This window comes from Sinocyclocheilus rhinocerous, unplaced genomic scaffold, assembly GCF_001515625.1.
Source record: "Sinocyclocheilus rhinocerous isolate Xijiao unplaced genomic scaffold, SAMN03320098_v1.1 scaffold2037, whole genome shotgun sequence".
Lineage (NCBI taxonomy): Eukaryota > Metazoa > Chordata > Actinopteri > Cypriniformes > Cyprinidae > Sinocyclocheilus > Sinocyclocheilus rhinocerous.
In genome coordinates, this window is record NW_015643204.1 from 109,968 (window position 1) to 133,219 (window position 23,252).

The window sequence follows — 23,252 nt, forward strand, 5'->3', positions numbered from 1 at the left end:
CTTTATCTTTTTCTCTTTCCTCTAGCGCTTTGTGGCGGGTTTATTCAGGGGAACAGCGGCACTATTCTGTCCCCTGGATTTCCTGACTTCTACCCCCATAACCTCAACTGTACGTGGATGATTGAAACTTCACATGGTAAAGGTGAGGCCGCTTTTTGAAGCTGGTTCTTTCTTTGATAGTGGAATAGACAGTGTTTTTAAATGAAACACAAACAATAATGTTTCCATGAACACGCATTGTAAACCGTATAAGATGGAAAAAGTATGGATTTAATAACTGGTTGACTTTCTTTTGGCAGCTGTAACCTTATCCAAATGGTTTCTGTAATTGTAGATCACACCTGAACAACAGCCAAGAGGAATTTGCACCATTTCATTTTACAAAAATGGTTCAGTTCAGTTATATTCCTCTATGGCATGAATCACTCTCTCATGAAATCATACCAAATGAGGTCAGGACTACATTCAAATCATGATGGACCACCATACTTAAATTTCAAAGTCTTTTCACTCTAGTTTGACCTCTCCACTGTGGAACATCCACATGTTCTTGTGGACTTGACAAATGCAGCAATGTTTCTTCTTCCACTGTTCTTGTTTAGCGTTCCATGCATCATAATCAGCTTGACAGAAACGTTAACGTGTTCCAGATATTTCTGTAAGTCTTTAGCTGACACTCTAGGATTCTTCTTGCAAGACGCCCACTCCTAGGAAGAGAAGCCGAGCTCGTCACTGATAAACATCAAGGCTTTCAGAGATGCTTTTCGAACCCTTTCTAGCTTTATGCAAGTCAACAATCCTTAATCTTTGGCGTTCGGAGACCTCTTTTGTTGGAGATGCAGTTCACATGAGGCAGTGCTTCTTTTGAATAGAAAACTCCAAAATTGAGCAATTCTTTTTTTATAGTACAGAGCAGCTTTGACTGACATCTTCAATCTCACCTCATTGATTGAACACAGCTGATGCTAACTTTTGGAGGAATCATTAGCCTAGGGATTTGCATACTTTTTCCACTTTGCACTGTGAGTGTTTACATGGTGTGGCATTGCTTGTGCCTTTTGTCTGTTGTGATAAAATTTTAGGACCAGTTGTTGAAAAAGTTTAATCTGGATCAGAATGATCTGGATTTGGAAATCCCATGTTTTGCTGTCCAGGATCAGGTAACCCGTCTTACTTTTGTGCCGGTTTTTCAGAGCAAAATTGGATTGGATCACCCTGATCCAGGTACCTACCTTTTCAGATTTCCAAATCTGGATTACTAGTGCTCTATGGAGCCCTTAAAGAGACATGGTAATGGAAAAATGAGAGATGAGGGGAAAAAAATGCCTATGTTTTGCATTGCATTTACAAAAATAACTACTTCTGACTGGTCCATTTTTGATGATTCTGCCAATGTAGTTTACAATCAGTTTAAAAAAAAAAAAAAAAAACTTTCAATTAAATATAATATTTTTGTTTGATATTGACAGGTTTTTGGGGATTTGGAGATACATTACATGTTAAAATGTTTTATTTTTTGGACCAGTTTTATTACATTTTCTGTATCTGCTGGGATCAGAATAATCCAGTTTTTTTTTTAGGTCAAAAGTATCCGAATCTTACTAAAACGTTCTGAACAACACAAAGTGAGGATTTAATCCAGATCAAAATCAAGATTGGATTTTGTGATCTAATCCAAATTCAGAATCCTTTTTTTTTTTTTTTGCTTTTGAACAACACATTGTCGAGATTTGATCCATTCCAATGGCCAAAATCCGATCAGATTACTTTTGAACAACTGGCCCCAGAAATCCGGGTAAATCTGACGGTACGACATACGTTTTCCTGCAGTTTTATGTGATTGAAGCCTTTGTGAATTTATAAACAGTTGATCTATATATCCAGTGTTTTTTTCCACCTCTCAATCTCTACAGGTGTCCAGTTTACCTTTCACACTTTTCACTTGGAGAGTCCACACGACCACCTTTTAGTCACAGAAAATGGTAGTTTCTCTCAACCCTTGTGGAGATTGACCGGGTCTACACTGCCGCCCCCTCTCAGCGCTGGACTTTTTGGCAACTACACCGCTCAGATCCGTTTCCTCTCTGACTTCTCTGTGTCCTATGAGGGCTTTAACATCACTTTCTCAGGTAGAGACCTTTGCACAGCAGCTTAAACTGCATGACATTTATAACAGAAGAAGCTACAAAATATCAATCCTTCTTCTGTTCCCCTCAGAATACGATCTGGAGCCTTGCGAAGATCCCGGCGTCCCCCCCTTCAGCACTCGTAAGGGGCTGCAGTTCGGGGTGGGGGACGCGCTAATCTTTTCCTGTTTTCCGGGATACCGTCTCGAGGGGCCTGCGAGGGTGGTGTGTCTAGGGGGGCGTCGGCGGGTTTGGAGTTCCCCTCTGCCAAGGTGTGTTGGTAGGTGGTCACATGCTTTTCATTTTGCTTTGTTTGCAAATTATACAACATATTTCCCCTCATGTGCTCAGACACACACACACACACACACACACACATGCTGAAACTTCATATCTCAAAGTAAAAGACTAAAGCAGCACCATTTTTAGGAGTTCTGCTCAAATGTTCAAAAAAGAAAAAAGGTTATGACTCACCATCTGAAAATAAAACCACAGCACCAGCCCTAAATTTAGTCTAATGCTTAATCAGCATTAATGTAATGGTAGATATCAGCATACAAGTATCTTGGAGACCAGACTTCTTCAATTTAATTCCTGCTGGAATGGCTTAGATGTTACATTTAGAATGTAATTTCTTAACATTATGATTTTGACATTCCGGCTGAAGCAAGTAATTAGGTATTATGTATTTCTGCAGCAATATCTGGCTTATCCTTGCTTCATATTTTTTTACCGCTCTTGTGAAACTAGGTCAGCTCATATGTAAACATATGTTTATGATTTTGTGTCAACGTCCTTGTATTTAAACTTATTTAAATAAATAACATATGGTTTACTTCACTTAAGATCTGTTGGGTATGACCGTTATTTCTTCCAAAAACATCATCCAGAACACACCCAATATTTTTCTTTTTAATGTTATTTAAGAAAAATTGTTATTACAAGGGATGCATGATATATGTTATTGGCTGATATTGGAGATTTTATTTATTTATTTATCAGGGTATTTAATAATGCTTGCTCATTAACCCTTTTTACATTTAGATTGCCTTTGCTCTCACTTAAAATTAATATTTAAATACACTAAACTAGTAAAACTGTTAATTGTAATATTTATAAAATCTTAAAATTAGTATATGTGATGCCTAAATTCACTTGTAGCATTTAAAACAATTGATGTATCAGTTATAATCCGTAATATCACAATAATTATTAACTTACAGGTAAAAGTAGCTATAGATTTAAATTTAATTTGTGTGGTTCAATATCCGAGCAAAATTTGGCAGAGAAATTGACTTGCACTCATTCACAAACACACACCACCCCCTGACTGCCAGCATGAGTGTATAAGTATGCTTGTGTTTATACTGAGATCATGGGTCGTTTGTCAGAGGTCATCTGACTTCTTACCTCCCTTGCTGCAGCTGAATGTGGATCGTCTGTAACCGGGAAACAAGGAGTTTTACTCTCTCCCAACTACCCTGGTTACTATGGTAACAACCATGAGTGCATCTACTCCATCCAAACCCAAACCGGTAAAGGGATCCAGCTCAGAGCGCGGGATTTCCGCCTGGAGGAGGACGACTTGCTTAAGGTCTTTGTGACTTAGTGTGCATTCGTACTTATGTGTAATGTGTAATGTTGGTTTGTAAATTATATGATGAATGTATGTGACTGTTTTGTGTGTGTTCCAGGTGTATGATGGTAGCAGTAACAGTGCCAGACTGCTGGGCACCTTCACAGGCAGAGAGATGATGGATGTCACTCTAAACAGCACGTCCAGCACCATGTGGCTGGAGTTCATTAGCAACAGTGATAATACCAGCAAAGGCTTCGAGCTGCACTTCACCAGTGAGTAGCACACTGACACCTTGCAGCCATTACACAGCAGTACGTGTGTGTGTGTGTGTACACATAAATAGATGGATAGATAGATGGATGGATACCTATCTACCAAGCACAGGAGAGGTTTTGAAGGACACACTCTTTTTTCCCTGTCTTATTGCAGGTTTTGAGTTGGTGAAGTGTGAGGACCCAGGTGTGCCTCAGTTCGGTTTTAAACGGGAGGACAAAGGTCACTTCGCAGGCAGCACGGTGTCATATAGCTGTGATCCTGGCTACACTTTAAAGGGCCCGGAGGTTTTGACATGTCTCAGAGGGGAGAGGAGAGCATGGGACAGCCCACTCCCACTGTGTGTTGGTAAGACGCTACTGAATACTCAGCCTCATTCACACTCACAATTACACACTTCTTTAAGCAGTTACTTTAGGGACAACATTTCTAACTTTGATACGATAACTCGAAATATATTGATATTCAATAGAATATTAAGAACGTTTTTATTTTATTTTTTTATTAAAAGATAAATATAGCAAGGCTAGAACGTGACAGTGAGTTATATTTTTACATTAATGAAAACTTACAATGTACACTTTATTTAATTAGTTTTTTTTTTTTTCATTTTATTTTATTTATTTATTCATTCATTTTATTTTATTTTTGTGGTGTTGTTTTTTTGTTGTTTTTTTGTTTTGTTGGTGTAAGCATTATGGAGCACTATTATAAACACATGCAATGTCTGTTTCATTCATACTGGAAGCCGGAGGGTGCCCTTATGCAGAAAGTCCAAATCTGCCTCACAGAAGTAATATAACTTATGGCATTCCAGGAAATCCTAATTACTGTATTTTATCACAAACTTTAAATCTGCTGCATGGTCTTGTATGATACACTCTGAGAATGTGCTTCATGAATTTGATCCCCCAAGTCAGAGAGAGTTCTATTAATTGGAGTGCTTATGATTTTTTCTTCATGTGTATGTGTCTTCTACCACCCACCCTTATACTCAGCCTGGGTTCTCCTCAATGTGAGTTTATCACAGACCTACTTTTCAAGGCGTTCTGCAATGCTGTTGAATTTTGAATTATGGTGCTTCCCCACCTGAGCCTATGGAGACCTTTAGGCAAAATTGAAATGCCCATATACAGAGGAGGAATGGAACTGTAAAGGCATGAGCAAATATTTTTCATCCGCCACAACAGAAAACTAACTAGTGCTCTAGAAAACAGAGGGTGGACAGTGAGAAATGAGAAGTTGGTGAGAATAAGAGAAAAGAGGGAGGGGAAGAGAGAGCAAGAGAGAATGAGAGAGCATGAAATGTAGTTTTATGACTTACGAAGCAGGTCATATCAGGAGTTGAAGAAGATGGGTTTGTTTTATTGTGATTTATGGCTCTGCTGTCCACTATGGGAACATTCGTCAGAACGAAATTCATATGAGATGACAAAAAAAGCACAAAAAAGTGTGAGAAAGACAGATGAAAAAAAAAATAGCTTGCAATATATACATCTTAATGATAGATAGATAGATAGATAGATAGATAGATAGATACTTTCTTTCTCTTTTGCATTCAACAATTAATTTTTCCCTCTGTGCACTATCAAAAGAAAAGATCAAAAGTTTGTCTCCATTTCTATGTTTATACCTTTCAGTATGTGTGACAATGGCTTGAGAGGCTGAAGTGTGCATTTGAACACATTGCACTTGCATTCTGTGACTATATATGTGTATATGTGTATATCTCACATGACTACAAGCGACGGCCACCGTGTAATTTGTGTCATTGCTTGTCCAAGACTGAAGGAGAGATGTGTGTAGGGAAAGTGTCTGGAACAAATGTGTGAAATGCCCCTCCACTGGCTTGATTGAAGTAAAGTTGAACTTCATAGCTATACTTCAGTACTGTTTTTGGGATGTAGTACTAGATTACTGTTGATCAATACTTGTATTCTTAACATTTTGTACGGAGGGAAAAAATACTTTATTTTCGTTAAGTTTCAAAGCTTCAGAATGTCCAATTTGTCCTTTCGAAATGGCATTGTCTACAATTAACTATATACAAATAAAGTAAAATAACAGTCTAAATAAAATTAAATATAAAATAAAATAAAAAATATTAAATGCATATGATATCAGATAAATATGAATTTAAAAAAAATCAAGAAACAGGTTCTGGGATATTAAAATTTCAAAATCTTTTGTGTGGTAGAGCCAAATTGTTAAAACAGATTACTCATCTGTTTTCATGAAAAGTTTAACATTTGTGAGTAAACCGGTTTGTTTTGCATTTTAAAAAACGGACTAAATCGGTTGCTTTACAAAATGAATGCACTTTTGTTTAATTGCCCTGTGTTTTTCTTTTTTAGGCTATCTCTCTGGCTACCTATCAAAACTCAACAACATTATCAGTTGTATATGTACTGTATAAAGTATATTGTAAATATACTGTATACACACAGTCTATCGGGCAGCTCCTCATATATAATCCAATTATGCTTGAATGCATCAGGTTTGAATTAGATTTTGAAATCACATTTTCAATGTGGACTACAAATATGAATGAATGCCAATAACTAAAACATTTCAGGTCTCGGAATTTCCTCTGTATTCTGTATACAAACTGATCCAGTTCCAGGGTATATATGTGTATGTATGAGTTTATGCTGTGTAAGGGCACACGCATTTGACCTCTGGGATGATGATGACGATGGCAGGGGTTGGATATAACACTCTTATGACTTCCTGATCCAGGAAACTGGAACTGTCACACGCACTGGCCCCATCCTCCTGACAAACAAGTGATTTGTACCCCTGCTGCCCACCACCACCAGCACCACCATTGCCCCAGTGTAAGATGGATAGTCATGTCTGGGGCAGGACATATTACCAACACTATCAGTGATATTAGCCGAAGGAAATATGCCCTCCCCAGGGAAGGCTTAATCCTGGAGGTGATATACGGCCATATTATTCTGCTCATCACTCATAAAGCTCTGCTCAGTGCTGAATGTATTCTTTTAAAATGGAAAGTTATACGCGTCCCTGCCACCTGATGATGCATCACTGCACAGCACACCGTGTACCATCCTTGCTTCAGGGATTTAGATACGAATCCAGAATCCCTTACGGAAGCGGACATGTCACTTAAAGACACTTTATATATATTTATATATTGATATTTATATATCGATTTTAAGTTTTCAACTGTGAGAATATTTATACCCAAGACCTGAAATATTTGTCCACATTGAAAATGTGATTTCAAAATCTAATTCAAACCTGATGCATTCAAGCATAATTGGATTATATATGAGGAGCTGCCCGATAGACTGTGTGTATACAGTATATTTACAATATACTTTATACAGTACATATACAACTGATAATGTTGTTGAGTTTTGATAGGTAGCCAGAGAGATAGCCTAAAAAAGAAAAACACAGGGCAATTAAACAAAAGTGCATTCATTTTGTAAAGCAACCGATTTAGTCCGTTTTTTAAAATGCAAAACAAACCGGTTTACTCACAAATGTTAAACTTTTCATGAAAACAGATGAGTAATCTGTTTTAACAATTTGGCTCTACCACACAAAAGATTTTGAAATTTTAATATCCCAGAACCTGTTTCTTGATTTTTTTTAAATTCATATTTATCTGATATCATATGCATTTAATATTTTTTATTTTATTTTATATTTAATTTTATTTAGACTGTTATTTTACTTTATTTGTATATAGTTAATTGTAGACAATGCCATTTCGAAAGGACAAATTGGACATTCTGAAGCTTTGAAACTTAACGAAAATAAAGTATTTTTTCCCTCCGTACAAAATGTTAAGAATACAAGTATTGATCAACAGTAATCTAATACTACTTCCCAAAAACAGCACTGAAGTATAGCAAAGTACAATTTTACTTCAATCAAGCCAGTGGAGGGGCATTTCACACATTTGTTCCAGACACTTTCCCTACACACATCTCTCCTTCAGTCTTGGACAAGCAATGACACAAATTACACGGTGGCTGGTGTTTGTAGTCATGTGAGATATTCGTGTCACAGCACGCAAGTCAATGTGTTCAAATGCACACTTCAGCCTCGCAAGCCATTGTTATACATGCTGAAAGGTATAATCATAGACACGGAGACACTTTTGATCTTTTCTGCTGGTAGTGCACATAGAAAAAAAATGAATTGTTGAATGCAAAAGAGAAAGAAAGTAAGAGAAAAGGGAAAATAAATAAATAAATACATAAATAAACTGGTGTGAGAATCTTATTGCATTGAATTCTTTTCTTAATCACTACTTTTGTATTAAGTTTACTTTCTTAGCCCACTAGCTAACAGTGTTTTTTTTTTAGAGAATGAGAGAGCATGAAATGTAGTTTTATGACTTACGAAGCAGGTCATATCAGGAGTTGAAGAAGATGGGTCTGTTTTATTGTGATTTATGGCTCTGCTGTCCACTATGGGAACATTCGTCAGAACGAAATTCATATGAGATGACAAAAAAAGCACAAAAAAGTGTGAGAAAGACAGATGAAAAAAAAAATAGCTTGCAATATATACATCTTAATGATAGATAGATAGATAGATAGATAGATACTTTCTTTCTCTTTTGCGTTCAACAATTAATTTTTCCCTCTGTGCACTATCAAAAGAAAAGATCAAAAGTTTGTCTCCATGTCTATGTTTATACCTTTCAGTATGTGTGACAATGGCTTGAGAGGCTGAAGTGTGCATTTGAACACATTGCACTTGCATTCTGTGACTATATATGTGTATATGTGTATATCTCACATGACTACAAGCGCCGGCCACCGTGTAATTTGTGTCATTGCTTGTCCGAGACTCAAGGAGAGATGTGTGGAGGGAAAGTGTCTGGAACAAATGTGTGAAGTGCCCCTCCACTGGCTTGATTGAAGTAAAGTTGAACTTCATAGCTATACTTCAGTACTGTTTTTGGGATGTAGTACTAGATTACTGTTGATCAATACTTGTATTCTTAACATTTTCTACAGAGAGAAAAAAAATACTTTTTATTTCTTACTGTTTAATTTCTTCAAACCTTCAAAGTGTCCAATCTGTCCTTTCATCAGAAAAACAAAAAGCGCTAACAACCCAATCAAAAATCAAACTTTTATTTAAAAGACCCAGTGAAATCCATTTTAATGTAAAATGTAACTGGCCTCAACTATAGTCATTTGTCATTGTGAAGAGATGTTTCATCAGCCACTTTAAGACCTTGAGTCTTTGGCCTAAAGCAGTACGTTTTAATTACTGTATAACCATCGTTGAACATAGATGGTCATGACCGAAATGCCAATGTCTAAAAAAATAAAATAAAATAAAATAATGCGTATGATATCAGACAAGTAATAAAGAAAATAAAAAAATAAAATAATTATTAAAAAAAACAGGTTGTGGAATATTCAAATTTCAAATTAACATAGTTTGTGTGGTCAAGCCAAATTGTTAAAACAGATTACTCATTTGTTTTCATGGAAAATTTAACATTTGTACGTAAAACAGTGTATATTTTAGATATATAGACTTAGTTTATCAGGCCACTCCTCAAATAAAATAAAATAAAATAATTTAAATAAAATATAAAATAAAGGCAGCTTGAATAATTAATAAGAGGGATTTACGCTGTATTCTGTATGCAAACTCATTCGGTTCCAGTCCATGTCTAGAGGGTGTATATGTGTATATACAGTATGAGTTTATGCTGTGTAAGGGCACATGCATTTGACCTCTGGGATGATGATGACAATGGCAGGGGTTGGATATAACACTCTCATGACTTCCTGATCCGTGAAACTGGAACTGTCACATGCTCTGGCCCCAACCTCCTGACAAACAAGTGATTTGTACCCCCACTGCCCTCCACCAGCACCACCACCATTTCCCCAGTGTAAGATGGATAATCATGTCTGGGGCAGGACATTTTACCAACACTATCAGTGATATTAGCCAAAGTAAATATGCGCTCCCCAGGGAAGGCTTAATCCTGGAGGTGATATACGGCCATATTATTCTGCTCATCACTCATAAAACTCTGCTCAGTGCTGAATGTATTCTTTTAAAGTGGAAAGTTATTCGCGCCCCTGCCACCTGATGATGCATCACTGTACAGCACACCGTGTACCATCTTTGCTTCATGGATTTAGATACCAATGCAGAATCCCTTACGGAAGCGAACCTGTCATTTAAAGGTTTTTTTTGTTTGTTTGGCAAACTGATTGTAGGTTTTTAACACCCGATGTTGTCGTTATTGGCATTCATTCATATATGTAGTCCTCATTAAAAATGTTATATCAAAATCGAATTCAAACCAAATAGGCCTTAATGTAAAATGGGACAAAATATATTATATTATATCATATCATATATCATATTTAATTTTTTTATATGTATTAATTAAAATTGTACAATATAATCTATTTAACTATTGGTCTCTGACCTTTGGGCCCAACTGTGTTTGTTTGTTTCTTTTAAATTTTTATTTTTTTATTTATTTATTTTTTTTAAGATGTACTGTTTGTGCTGCAAAGTTGTGAGCTGTCATTGAAGGATTGCACCTTTGTTTATCTCTTTCTTTACCCAGCCGAGTGTGGAGGAACGATTAAAGATGAGCCCGTGGGCCGGATTCTGTCTCCTGGTTACCCAGCTCCTTATGAGCACAACTTGCACTGTGTCTGGACCATTGAGGCGGCACTTGGAAGCACCATCGGGTGGGTATCTACTCTTCCATTACCCCCCTCCCCACCATCTGTCTCTTCATCTTTCTGTTTTGCTTTTGATATCTTCATCTAACCTCTAAATGTAACTTCCATCCAATATCTTCGACCCTGCTGTCGATCCTAAGCTCTAAAAATGTCCTTAATTGAGTCATCTCATAAAAGAAATACCATTATAGTACACCTTATATATAGTACCATAGTGGGGGTGTAATAGATATGTTTACTTGGCTAAATGGAGACTTTCCGTTTTTATATACCGCTAGTTAATAACTCATACCTGAACTTTCTGTGTTTTTACAATTTTAAAAAACTTTATTTACTGTTCTTACAAATGAGGACATGCATACTGTGCACTGTATATAATATATATTTATAATATATAATACTATATATTACAATTAAACAATAATATTAAAACATTTGAACAATTCTAAACATTTTTAATGACATGATGATAAAGTGGCATCATTTGACCTTTCAGAAGAACCAAGTTCTCGCATTTACCATTTCATATATCAGAAGTCATAATTGAATGCTATTGATTAGGCCATTACCTCCGAGAAGTAGATGGAATTTTGTTTTGAAATGTTCAAATTTAGATATCCCTGCATAGTAAGTGTTGTTAATTTAGGTTAAGATGACAATGCCATTTATTAATATTCTATCAAGAGATTTCTTGGTTACTTTCCAAATTGGAAGCCCCTTCCTGCCACTGAATAAGAAATAAATTAGTGCTGTCAAATGATTAATTGCGATTAATCGCATCCAAAATAAATGTTTTTGTTTGTTTGACAGCACTAAAATAAATGTTTATATCTTGCAAAGTTTACATCTCACAATTCTTTTTTTTTTTTTTCAGAATTGCTAGTTATAAAGTCAGAATTGTGAGATATAATCTTGCAATTATAAGAAAATGTCAGAATTGTGATTTGACTTTTTTTTCCCTCAAAATTGGACTTTATAACTCGCAATTGCGGGTTTATACCTCTGAGAAAATAAGTCAGAGTTGCAGGATATAAACTCACAATTTCAAGAACAAAAATCAGAATTGCGAGATATAAACTCGCGATTACGAGGCAAAAAGTCAGAATTGTGAGATAAAAAAAAAAAGTTGCAGTTATCTTAGTTTTAGTTCATTGGCAGAAACAAGCCTCCTCAGAAAACACACCCATTTGATCAAATGCCTCAGTATGTCAAGGGCTTCAGACTCATTCTTCCCACTGGTCGCTCTTTTGCGACTAACTTTCTCAGTTAGAAAAGTAAAACTAAATTTGCTGTCGGTTCACCTTCTCTGGTTTAAGAAGCGGTCTTTTACTTTACTTTAGCTTGAAAACCATCCATCGTTTCCTCAATATTCGCGCCATTTTTGCTGTGCGCACCTTCGCGCTCATCCTGGCTCGGCAAGTATAAACCAGGCTCTACACTCTAAGCGCTGCGCAGTTCAAACGAGTAGCGCGGTTTCGTTATGCTTTCAGTTCCGTTCGCTGTTTGATGTTTCTCATAAAAACAGAGACTGACTGGATGCGCCGTTAACGAAATCGCCTGTGGATTAATTTTAAATATAATTATATTATAATTTTGCAGTCGCTCCAGTGCAACCTCTAAAAAAAATTTGTCGCACCAGCAGGAAAAATGGTCGCAAAATGCGACTGTTTGGTTGCAGTCTGGAGCCCTGAGTATGTCCATCCTTTTTACCCTTTGTCCCTCCACTCTTGCCATACTCCGTCTAATTGGTTTGATGGTGAATTTGTCAGCTCTCGCCTTAGCCACAAGCGTGGATTGGCTGGCAGGCCGAGCTCTATCTCCATGCATGCCAGTATTTTTCATCGTGTTGTCACAGTCAGCAGGACTCAGAGAAGCTAGGAGGACATTAACACTTTGGCAGTCCTACAGGCTGACCTCTTCCCTTCCCCAGCAAATCGCTCCCTTTCGCACTAATGAATGAACATGCCCCCTTGTTAATTGCCACTCGTTTCGCCAGCGTAATTTTGCATGAAATCTCGCAGCCGAGCTCTGCCTAATTTGACCGGGGCTTTAATTGTGCTGTTTATCAGATACTTTCCCCGCCCTTCATCTAGACACGTTAAGAGCTCCCAGACACTGCTTTCTTGCTGTGTTAAAAGTGGTTCGAAATTGACATTTGATTTGGTGTTGCTGCGTCGAAGGCTCTGTAAGGTGCCTTGAAGATGTGAAGAGCTCAATCAAATTTCCCTTTTATCCTGTGTTCTTTGTGTCCATAAATAGTTGGAAATGAGCAGTGAGGTGAGTGTAATTATATCATAAGGGTTATTGAGCATCTAACGTTGGTACACCCCTCCAGATACTCGCGCCAGATGAGCAGGCCACATGTAATAATTGAGGTCACCTGTCCTTTTTTTGTATAACCGTGTAATTTAATACAGTCTGATACTCAGATGTTGCCTGCTTAAAGCTTGTACTTAGTCACTGTCATGTAATCACTGATGCAATCATGGCCATAAAAGGCCATGTGATTACAGTGTACTTAAGCACATTGTGAAGCAGAGCGCCTGAACCCCTCTTAACTCCCAAAGCACTGCAACGAGTGGCCTCTCATGGGTTATTATATATGAAATGTTCATTCACATATATATTTAATATGGTTTAAAAGTTTGGGTCAGTAAAATTGTATTATTATTATTATTATTATTTGTTGATATTATCATTGCATATTATAGTGTATTTTATTATTATTATTATTTATGTATTTATTAATTAAATTTTTATTATTATTTTATAAGTGTCCTATGCTAACCAAGGCTGCATTTATTTAAACATAATAGTGTTTTTATTAAATATTATTACAATTTCAAATAATGATTTTCTATTGTAATATATATTTACATAAAAATAAATAAATATAAATTAATTAAAATAAAATGCACCGCATTCCATGCACAGGCAGGTTTGCCTTTTCTAGTATGACATGAAGATATCAGAAGTGTTTACCACTGAAATCTGAAAACACTAAAGGTAAACATAGCTGAGCGGGGGTGGGTTTGACTTATTAAAAATATTATTAGTTGGAAATCATGTTTCAATACTGTGGCCGGTAAGCCGCAGAGAACTCTACACCTTCCTCTCCCCTTCTGATAAAACATAGTACTCATATCATTTATTTTAAAAGCCTGTTGGCAAAAGTAAACAGCTGTTACAGTGTGTATTTGTGTGTGATGTGCTGTTTATTTATACATCTTTAGTACATGTATCTTTATATGAGCACATATGAGTACTGCCGGTCATACAGTATAATAAGGTGTTAGAATGTGTCTGTGTTTACCCTCTTTCTGTACTTTATGCGTGTTTATTAGATCCCCTTTCACGGGCACACGATAATTAATAGCTTGGCTCTCTTCCAGTCTCAGACCTAGTTCCCCACTGTAAGGTATGCACATACATTTCTTTGATCTTATCTCGAGCAATCAATTATTCAAGATCATTTCCAATGCATTAGGATTGGGACAATGTCTTGCAATAATACTAGGACTCGGTTAAGGCAGCATTCAGAATATGCTCTCCAAAAAGATGAGCTACCATTAAGCACCGCCTGCAACACACTTTGGAGTGTTATATTTTTCAGCTTGATGGATTTTTTTTTTTTTAATTGGGTAGACCACAGTATAAGCAATACAGTATATATCCCTATATAACGGGTGATACATTTGTACTGTCACAGGGTGTATACTGTGATACCGCCCTTCCCCCGCTGTCCTGTCCCGGTGGACTTCCTTATCCAGAGGGGCTGATGGCAGTGTCTGAGTGTGGAGACATAAAAGGATGTGCAAGGGTGGACTGGGATGTTTGTATGATGTGTCAGGATGCTGGTGGGGGGGTTCATGAGGCAGGGGGTGTAGGCGATATTTCATCGTTCTTTCATCAGAGACACTTCTCCACATCTGAGATGCCTTTGTTTGGCAAAGGTGATAATTACTTTCAGCAGCCACTTCACACACACATGCACCACGCACACACACAGACAGATATACTGCCTAGCCCCAAATCTTCTCATCCACGTGGGATTAGACATCGGTTAAGCCTGCTGTTCCAGAGCCAGTTTGGAACATTCGAGTTGCAGATCAAAGGACCGCACTGTCACGCTCAAGGCTCATCTGCAGTCACGAAAGAAATCTGAAGAATTAACGGAAACTGGGGTCCCACTTCCCTCCTTCCCTATTCTGCTGTTTTATCCACCTCTTTTTCTCTTCCGCCAAAGCCTTCTAGTCATACATTATCTCTGTTATCTTCTCACCTCTGTCCCATTTTGTCGGTTAACACACTTTTTTTTTTTACTTGTCTTGTCCTATTACTTTTTCCCCACACTCTTCTCTATTTATTCTCCTGCAATCTCTTCTTGTAATTTGCTGGTCTACTCTTTATTTTATTTTATTTTATTTTATTTTATTAATTTGATTATGGTGAATTAAAATGGCTTGTGTTGCAGGTATATTACATTATTTTTTTCAGTTTTCTGCTTATTTTTTTATTTTTATTAATTGTAAATATTATTATTACGTTTTAATTGTAGGATTTTAAGGCTGGTGAAGTTAATATGGTAACTTATAGTTTAAAACATACAATAATTGTTTAGCAGATTTAAAGTAAGTTGTTGTGATACATCATGAAAAATGAAATTGTAGTATTTTATTTTATTATTTTATTTTATTCCAAAAATAACACACTTTTCACTGAGACATGCAGGTTTTGCCATCTGAATTGTGCTAGTGGCCTTTTTTTTTTTTTGCAATTTCAGAGTAAATATTTCTCTCACTGTAACAATAATGTAAGATACGAAAATGGATATCACAGTGGTAAAAATGTTGGCTTTGCAGTGAGGTGTTTTGCTTTTAATCCATGTAATAGTTGCCTGGCTAACAATAGTCTAGGGAACTGAGAGGTACAAAAACTCTTCAAAATAAAAAGATGTGTTGTCATGCGGGATGCTTAACATCATATTTAAGGACAGTATTGCAGTAACACCACATGATTCACAACTTCGAACACAACAACAAAACCAGCGCAAATAATACAGAACAGCAGTTTTTGACATTATTTATTCATGCTGTGGTGCATGCTGGGAACAATAGTCCTGCCTCAAGCACCACAGACATCACTATGTGATTCTTTAGGAGCTTGATCAGTAAGATCGACCAACTTGACCAGCCAAGATGCTAATGAACATCATTGCTATATGTTGTTCCACCAGCATAAACCAGTCTGGACAAGCAGGAAAGTTCTGTTTTGGGAGTATAGAAACTGTATAGATCTGATCAATTGTTTTTTTTTTTTTTTATCAGCTGGTTTGCTCAGGCGCTGGGGAGAGACAGACCCCCGAAGAGACTAGAGTTGATCAATCAATTAATGAGTCTAATTTTTAATGGGCTGTGAAATTGTGCCGTCTCACTTGCAGTGTCTACTTGGTCATTACTCTCAATATACAAACTGTCAAAGTTTGAAACTCACAATTTTTCTAAAAGGTTAATGTACCCCCAAATCCAATACGCTGCTAAATGGAGGAAATGTGCTCACGCACATCTAGAATAATCTGATGATAAACACCCGGATGGTTCTCCTGCCGGCATCCTCCTGGGAGCATTTTGCAGTGGGGATGGCTGACAGCAGTAGATTGTGGGTAAAAAAAAAGCGCTGTGCCCTTGTTTTTAAGGTGGCCAGGACCTCACATCTGCTGAATCAGACTGAGAACTGCTTCTTACATTAATCCAATCTGCCTACACAGCAGATAAAGATAATTAATCATTAATGCATCAGCCAGTTCCACCTACTATATTCTACTCTAAATGGTGTTTTCCCCATCTTTTCAAGTTATGTAATTTATTAGTCTATATTTAGCATTTTTTCCCCCAGACTTCGAAGCAAATACAGACTATGAATTTTGCTTTAACAAGTCTAGCATAGCCATACTGTTCATCAGCAGATGTTAACTAGTGAAGCTAGATGACAAATATGAGAGAAAGTTCATTGTCTGAGGATGTCTCGCAGATAGTTTTGAATCTTAAGTGGATGTTAGCTTAGTTCGAGCCTTGATCTTGTATTATAGCCTTGATCTGGAGACCTTTGAAACCACATTAAGTCATAAAGTGGTCTTTGTCTTGAGTTTCAGACTGTGATTTCATTTGGAGCAACATGTATGATGCAACAAATGAATCACTTTCTCTGTTTCAGTTCATTAAACTGAACTGCCTGGTTCTTAAACAAACGGGTCATGGTCTGGACCTGAATCTGGCAATCAACTTATCTAGTCTTTTCAGCAGTGAAATTGCATTTTCACCCTTTCTTTTATATTAAAAAATAGTATTTTTTGCTCCACAAACCTCATCCTCTCTCTAAATCAAATTTCTTTCAAATGGCAGTCTTTCCCGTTTGGTATAATGGAGATGTCCTGCACAGATATATCCATAAATGTGCCCTTGAGCTGCTAGATGTTCTATACTGTGCTGCCATGAGAGATGAGAACCATCATTACAATGATTGCAAGGCAGCGCTGTATTGATATTCTGACGTCATTCTGTTTTCTTCTTCAGAATCTCCTTTGACTTACAGTAATCTAACCGCAAGCCATGACATTGTAACAGAGTGCAACAGTTGTGTTCCGGAGGTAAAATTCCCATTTATTTACTCCGTAGGGGAATTGTTTTTTTTTTTACGATAACATATTAACTCTAAAAGACAGACCTGCTGTGAGTTAATCAATGGTATATGCTTTTGTTGAAGCCATCAACATGCATTTTTTAACTTTTTGATCCCTCTTTCCCCTGGTGGAAAAACTGCATTACCCAAAAAAATTACAAAACAGAAAATCGCTACAAGAAAATTGGGCCAAAAAAAGAGTGCTTACACACTCCAATTATGCACTGCGAATGGCATAATAGTCAGTCTTACTATGCACTTCAATATTTGTATACATATTTAAGTCAATACTTTTATATATTTTTCATTTCACTTGTCATTGTAGTTCTTTCCCTCAAAATCATTAAGTTATTTTTATTTTATTATTATTTTAAATAATATATATAATGGAAAAATGTAATTAATTGTTTTGCATTTACTTTAATACGAAATTGTGGCATGCTTCTATTTTTATTGCTTCGTGCATAACCTTCTTTACACTCTGAAAACATCATGGCAGAGCGGCTCTGATGCATCCTTGCTGTCTAGTAATCACTTATATTTTCCTCAGGAAATGCAAATCTGTAGTCCTCCTTAGACAGGACATCTTTGTGAACTAGATTTACTCATTCCCTAAACCATATGTCCGCACATTATTTACAAAAATGCTGCATTATTCGCTTGATTTCTCCTCTAGATGCACCAGATCCTTCACTGGCTGCTTAATATTCAAAAAGTGACTGAAATGAGTTTCAAGAAACTGTCATTTTTCATTCAGCTTTCAAGGACTCTCATCATGGATATTTTCACAAACACCTGCAAATGCTTCTCACAATCTTAACAGTTGTTAGATATTCATCTCATGCACAGATTGCCGTCTTATTTATGTTAATATCTTGTTGTTTTTTGTGTCTTGTATGTTTTCAAATGTGCTTTTCATTATGTATTTCCTTTTATCTTCCCCTTCTATTTCTCTGTCGTCCATGTAGATTTTGTTCTTTAATGACTTGTCTGGTTAAATGAATAAACAAATAAATTAATCCACAGACATGCACTGACAAAGTGCACGTCTCTCCCTGTCTGCCAAGTCATTGCAGCAGGAACATGGGCGAGACTCCCGGGGTATCGGTGCTGTTTGGTATTCATATGACACAGCTCTCCTCTCCTTCTCTCCTTCTCCCTTTCGTTGGCACTTCCTCTGACATCTGATTGAACCACTTTGTTTCTTAAAGATGCATGCAACACTTTGTTTACCTCTCGTGGCCAACTTCAAAATGGTGGCTTGAGTTCATTTTGGAAGGACGAGAGTCTTGGCTCAATCTTCTGCTTGTTTTTGAGCAAGCAGATGCTTTTGGAAAAGAACAGAGCGAGTAAATCAGGCTGTGGATGACCTGTGTTAAGATGAAAGGTATTTTTCCATTTCTTTAGATGCAGTTGACCTCTACATTTTGCGTGGTTTGAGGGGAACAAATCGAACCTCATGGGGTTTAGTCTTTCATCTCCCTCCACCTTCCCCTTTGTATTGAACATGCAAATCTGACAGACTGTAACCACCCACTCTCCTGCCAACACTCCCCACAACCCTACCAACCGCCATCCCATCAGCGAGGATTACATGAAAGAGTTGTAGAGCAGTAGAGAGAGAATCAGGAAGGGATAGACCAAAGAGTAGAAAACGTGTTTCAATAAATAAAAAATGAACATGAGGATTAGTTAACGTGGCGGTGTATGGATTAGCTGTACCAGTATGATGTTTGTTCAGCCAAGACATTCGTTCTCCTTTCAGTGCTAGTGCCTCCTTTCCTCAAAGGCTTGGAACTGCGGTTAATTAGCTAAGCATCACAACCAGTGCTGAGTTAAAGGAAACCCCTTATGTTAAGAAAAACTAGTTATAATTTGTGAGGGTATCACTAAGGGTTTTCTCATATCACTTAGAGGGATAGTTTACTCCAGTATGGAACTGCTTCATTATTTCCTCACCTTCATTTCGTTCCAAACCTGTCGTCCTCAAAATATTTTCTATTGTGTTCCGCCGAAGAAAGAATTGCATAAAGGACATGAGGGTAAGCAAGTGATATGATTTTCATTTTTAAGTGAACTTTCACTAAAAAAGGTTTTTGTAAATGACTCCAGACTTTTGAACTTGGACCTGAAACACCTGTAAAAAGATCAACTTAGACCTGTATGAATTTTCATGCTGGTTCAGTCTAGTTTAACCATAATAAAGTAGCCTGAATCCACATGGAATCTATTCTATTCTGATTAAGAATTAAAGAGAGACTATGTGAAGAGGAAGCAATTCTGAAGTGCAAAGTTCAGCTGTGCACTGATCTTGCATTCTTAGCTAATCAACCTCAGAACCAATCAAAATGAACCATCAAAAATTTACACCAACATGAAGATTCAACTAAGTTGGTCTCTTTTAGAGCAGAATAAAGATTGAGACAGTGTTATTTTAGAATTATTTATATATATATATATATATATACTATTAGTATTTATTAGGAGTGTAATGGTACACAAATATGACGGTTCGGTACATACCTTGGCTTTTATGTCACAGTTCGGTATGGTTTCGGTTTCTTTTTCTTTTTTTTTTTATTAAACCGTGGTTTACTGAACAAATTCTTTAAATAAATTAAATTATAATTAAAATAAACATTTTGTTTACAATCTGTTTTATTGACCTCTTTCTGTGGTTGAAACACAGATTTTGTGATTACATAAGGCATGAGATGTTCATTCATGTTTATTTCGCTTTAAAACTAGTAGTAAAGAGAAAGAGATGATCGCGCTCCACACTGCCATTAGAACTGAGGGGTTTATACAGCGATCTGTCGCACCACATCAAAAAGCGTCAAAACTATATTATTGTTTGAATTCCCTGAAAAAGTTGAAATAATTTGAAAGATGAGACTTTTTCTCATCACAAGTAACAATATACAAAACCGGAAGTTTCCAATGAAGTTCGACTCGTGCAGTGGTTAAAACAATGCTATATTTGTTCGGTACAGATGCGTACCGAACCGTAAGACCTGTACCGAAAATTTTCGTTTGGGTATCAGGTAGGGGTATCGTTACACCCCTACTATGTATTAATATTTTGTTTGTTTTTTTTTTCTTACTAAGTTTAGTAATTGTATGTGCTTGTGTCGTTTTGGTCATTCATTCATTCATTCATTCTTGATTCTTGGTCTTATCTTATTGCGGATCTTATCTGGCTTCCCAGATTTCCTGCTGGAGTTTTGGATGAAATTCAGCTGGTTACACTGGGAGACCAGCTAAGACCTTTCTTCCCCATTCTGATGCTCGGGTTGAACTTCACTAGACCAGCAACCAAAACACAACATAAGCTGGTGACCAGCAACTACGTGTAACACCTGCTTTAAAATCTTGTAGGCAAAAAGGAAGCTGGCTGACATTAAGGAAATAGATGCATCATTGTGCGCCTGCTTCCCCTTGATAAACCAGCCGCCACTTGCATAGATTAGCGCTTTATCATTAGCATGACACAGATCCGTCCTGTCGGCGGTGATGCGATGGCTGATGGAGTCTGAGGGGGTTTCTGAAGTGCTCATTTCCTCACAGAAAACAACAATATGTGTGTGGTAAAACTTTGCATTGCCAAATGGGTGGAGCAGGATGGAATAATTTGGTTCTTTATCAGATTTGTAATAGCACTCTGGCTGTAGGCTGATTAATCTCATTTAGAACTTCTGGATTGAATAATGTTTCTCTTCCTTTATATGTCTGCCTCTCTCGCTGCCTCGTCCTGTCTTTCTCTCTCTCTTAAGCCCCCTTCACACTGACTGCGATGTTATCGCTGGAGGTCGCTACGTTCCTGTACTTGTTGGTCGCTAGTAGGCTCTGTGTTGTTGATTTCATTGTATTTTGACAATGAATGCAATGAATACAATGAGAAATATATACAGTATGAGTCAAAATCTACTTAGGTGTAATTAAATGCAACAAATCACATAAAAATGTACCATATTTTATTGAAAAATTAAACATTTTCTCAAACTTTGATAATTGCCTTAATCTTTTAAATAATGGATAAGATCTACATTTCACATCAGTTTCAGCGCGTGAAGAACAAATGCATACCCACATGAGTTTTATTAGGTACGTTATGGACTCTGACAGACAGCATGTTGAGGGCGCTTACGGCACCATTTTCTCTTTCTTCTCTGAAAGTGATGAAGGCAAAACTTCCAGTAGTTTTCCAGGAAATGCGGGCACTCCATGGATCTCTTTAGGCTTCTTGTAAATACTACTGTGTATTGTGTATGTTATTTTTTGATAGACAAAATTGTACATTCAGCTGTCACAAATTCATTCTTTTTTTAATACCAGGAAAGGAGTGTTTTTTTATTTTATAATTTTTTATATATATATTTTTTTTTATCTCCACTATCTTCACTCCAATTGGTGGTCGCTAAACGCATCACTCCTAATTTGCATGAAATGTAACTTTACTCAAATTTATCACACTGAAGGACACAGCCACATTGTGTCACCACTGAATCTTGCCACTCTTGTCAGGGGAAATCACTGACTCATTGAAAATGAATTGATGAAATTAGTTTCTGTCGCTACAGTATGTCAGTCTCAGTGTGAACAGGGTTTACCCTTAGATGCAGGGCCATTCTTTATTGTATACGCAGCTATAAATATCTGTTGATCTCTTTCATTTCACACCCAGACTGTGTGCAGAGTGAAATACCTGAAGTTCACACAGTTTGCTGTATATTGTGTGTTTATGTGCGTCTTTCATTCTGAATAGATGGATTTGGCGAATTCTAAAACCCACACAATATGAAATTGAAACTGGGATTTAGAAATACTTCCTACTCACTTCTTTATAGGTGGAGAGAAACAACACACAGAGAGAGAGCTGGAAACCAAGCTCTGCTAATTTACTTACGTGAATTACAGTAAGCCAAAGTGGTTTGCTACTGGTGTGAATGCGCTGTCATGGCAACAATTCAGTGGAAATACTACACATGTATGACCTACAACACCCTATTGAATTTATTTTCATCCCCACAGCAGTCGTTTGTAAATGGGAGGAATGCATATTCAATAAAACCCCTTTTGTCTTCAGAAACCAGACTGTCTGTTAGTTTCTAATGCAGATAGACATAACTGGAGTCATGGGGTGCATGTTTGTTTTCTTGAAATAAGTATCTAACATGGCTTTTGAGACTTCAATCCTTTGCATACCGCCCCTGAAGTCATCCATGTGTAAAAGGCCGGTGAACCGTGAGGGATGGGGTCAGCTTTTACACATGATCTCTTTTCCTTGCTCACTTAACATAGAACGGCAGTAATTCATGGAATTGCTGTATACTCGACCTAATATCTTACTCTTATGTTTTTGTTTGTTTTTTTTGGAGAAAAATACTCCTTTTTTTGATTCTGCGTTAATGAAGCATAGTCTGCGTTAATGAGCTTTTGTGTTTTTGTATGTGTGACAAAGTTCTCCGCCGCCTCCTTGGTTAAGGGCTTTTACTTCAATTTCTTAAAAGCAAGCTCCTGACATAATTTACATAATTTCCTTTCAAATTGCTAACTGTTCATAATTGAACTTTTCCAAATCGTTCCAGTCACGCCACAGCTGGTTTATGTGAACTTATTTATTTTAAGTTTTGCTTAAAATGTCAGTTTTGTTCTAAGATTTAGTTTTAACTGGATGCTTGCTTTTTTTGATTTAGTGCTTTTGTCTTCTTTAAAGCATTTTGGTAAATGGTACAGATGCTACGTGTAGCGTCTGCGTAGAATCATGCATGATCTTTGGGTTTTATGGCTTAAGAGACCCTTTTAGCTTTTGACATTTGCATGCAAATTACAGTCCTGGTCACAGACGTTACACTTATATGGGTGCTAAATGTCAAATGG

At 36.9% G+C, this 23,252-nt stretch overlaps 1 protein-coding gene across 1 annotated transcript in view; it reads left to right on the top strand.

The window, feature by feature from the left end:
- The window catches only part of LOC107757197 (CUB and sushi domain-containing protein 2-like), a gene marked incomplete at its 3' end in the record, with an annotated part of 138,525 nt that overhangs the window by 92,723 nt on the left and 22,550 nt on the right, over positions 1 to 23,252 (top strand). The window contains exons 20-26 of the mRNA XM_016574613.1: positions 26 to 142; positions 1,914 to 2,129; positions 2,218 to 2,406; positions 3,551 to 3,720; positions 3,821 to 3,977; positions 4,135 to 4,326; positions 10,574 to 10,700. Of these exons, the coding sequence (XP_016430099.1) occupies positions 26 to 142; positions 1,914 to 2,129; positions 2,218 to 2,406; positions 3,551 to 3,720; positions 3,821 to 3,977; positions 4,135 to 4,326; positions 10,574 to 10,700 (1,168 nt within the window). The remainder of the gene's footprint in view (positions 1 to 25; positions 143 to 1,913; positions 2,130 to 2,217; positions 2,407 to 3,550; positions 3,721 to 3,820; positions 3,978 to 4,134; positions 4,327 to 10,573; positions 10,701 to 23,252) is intronic.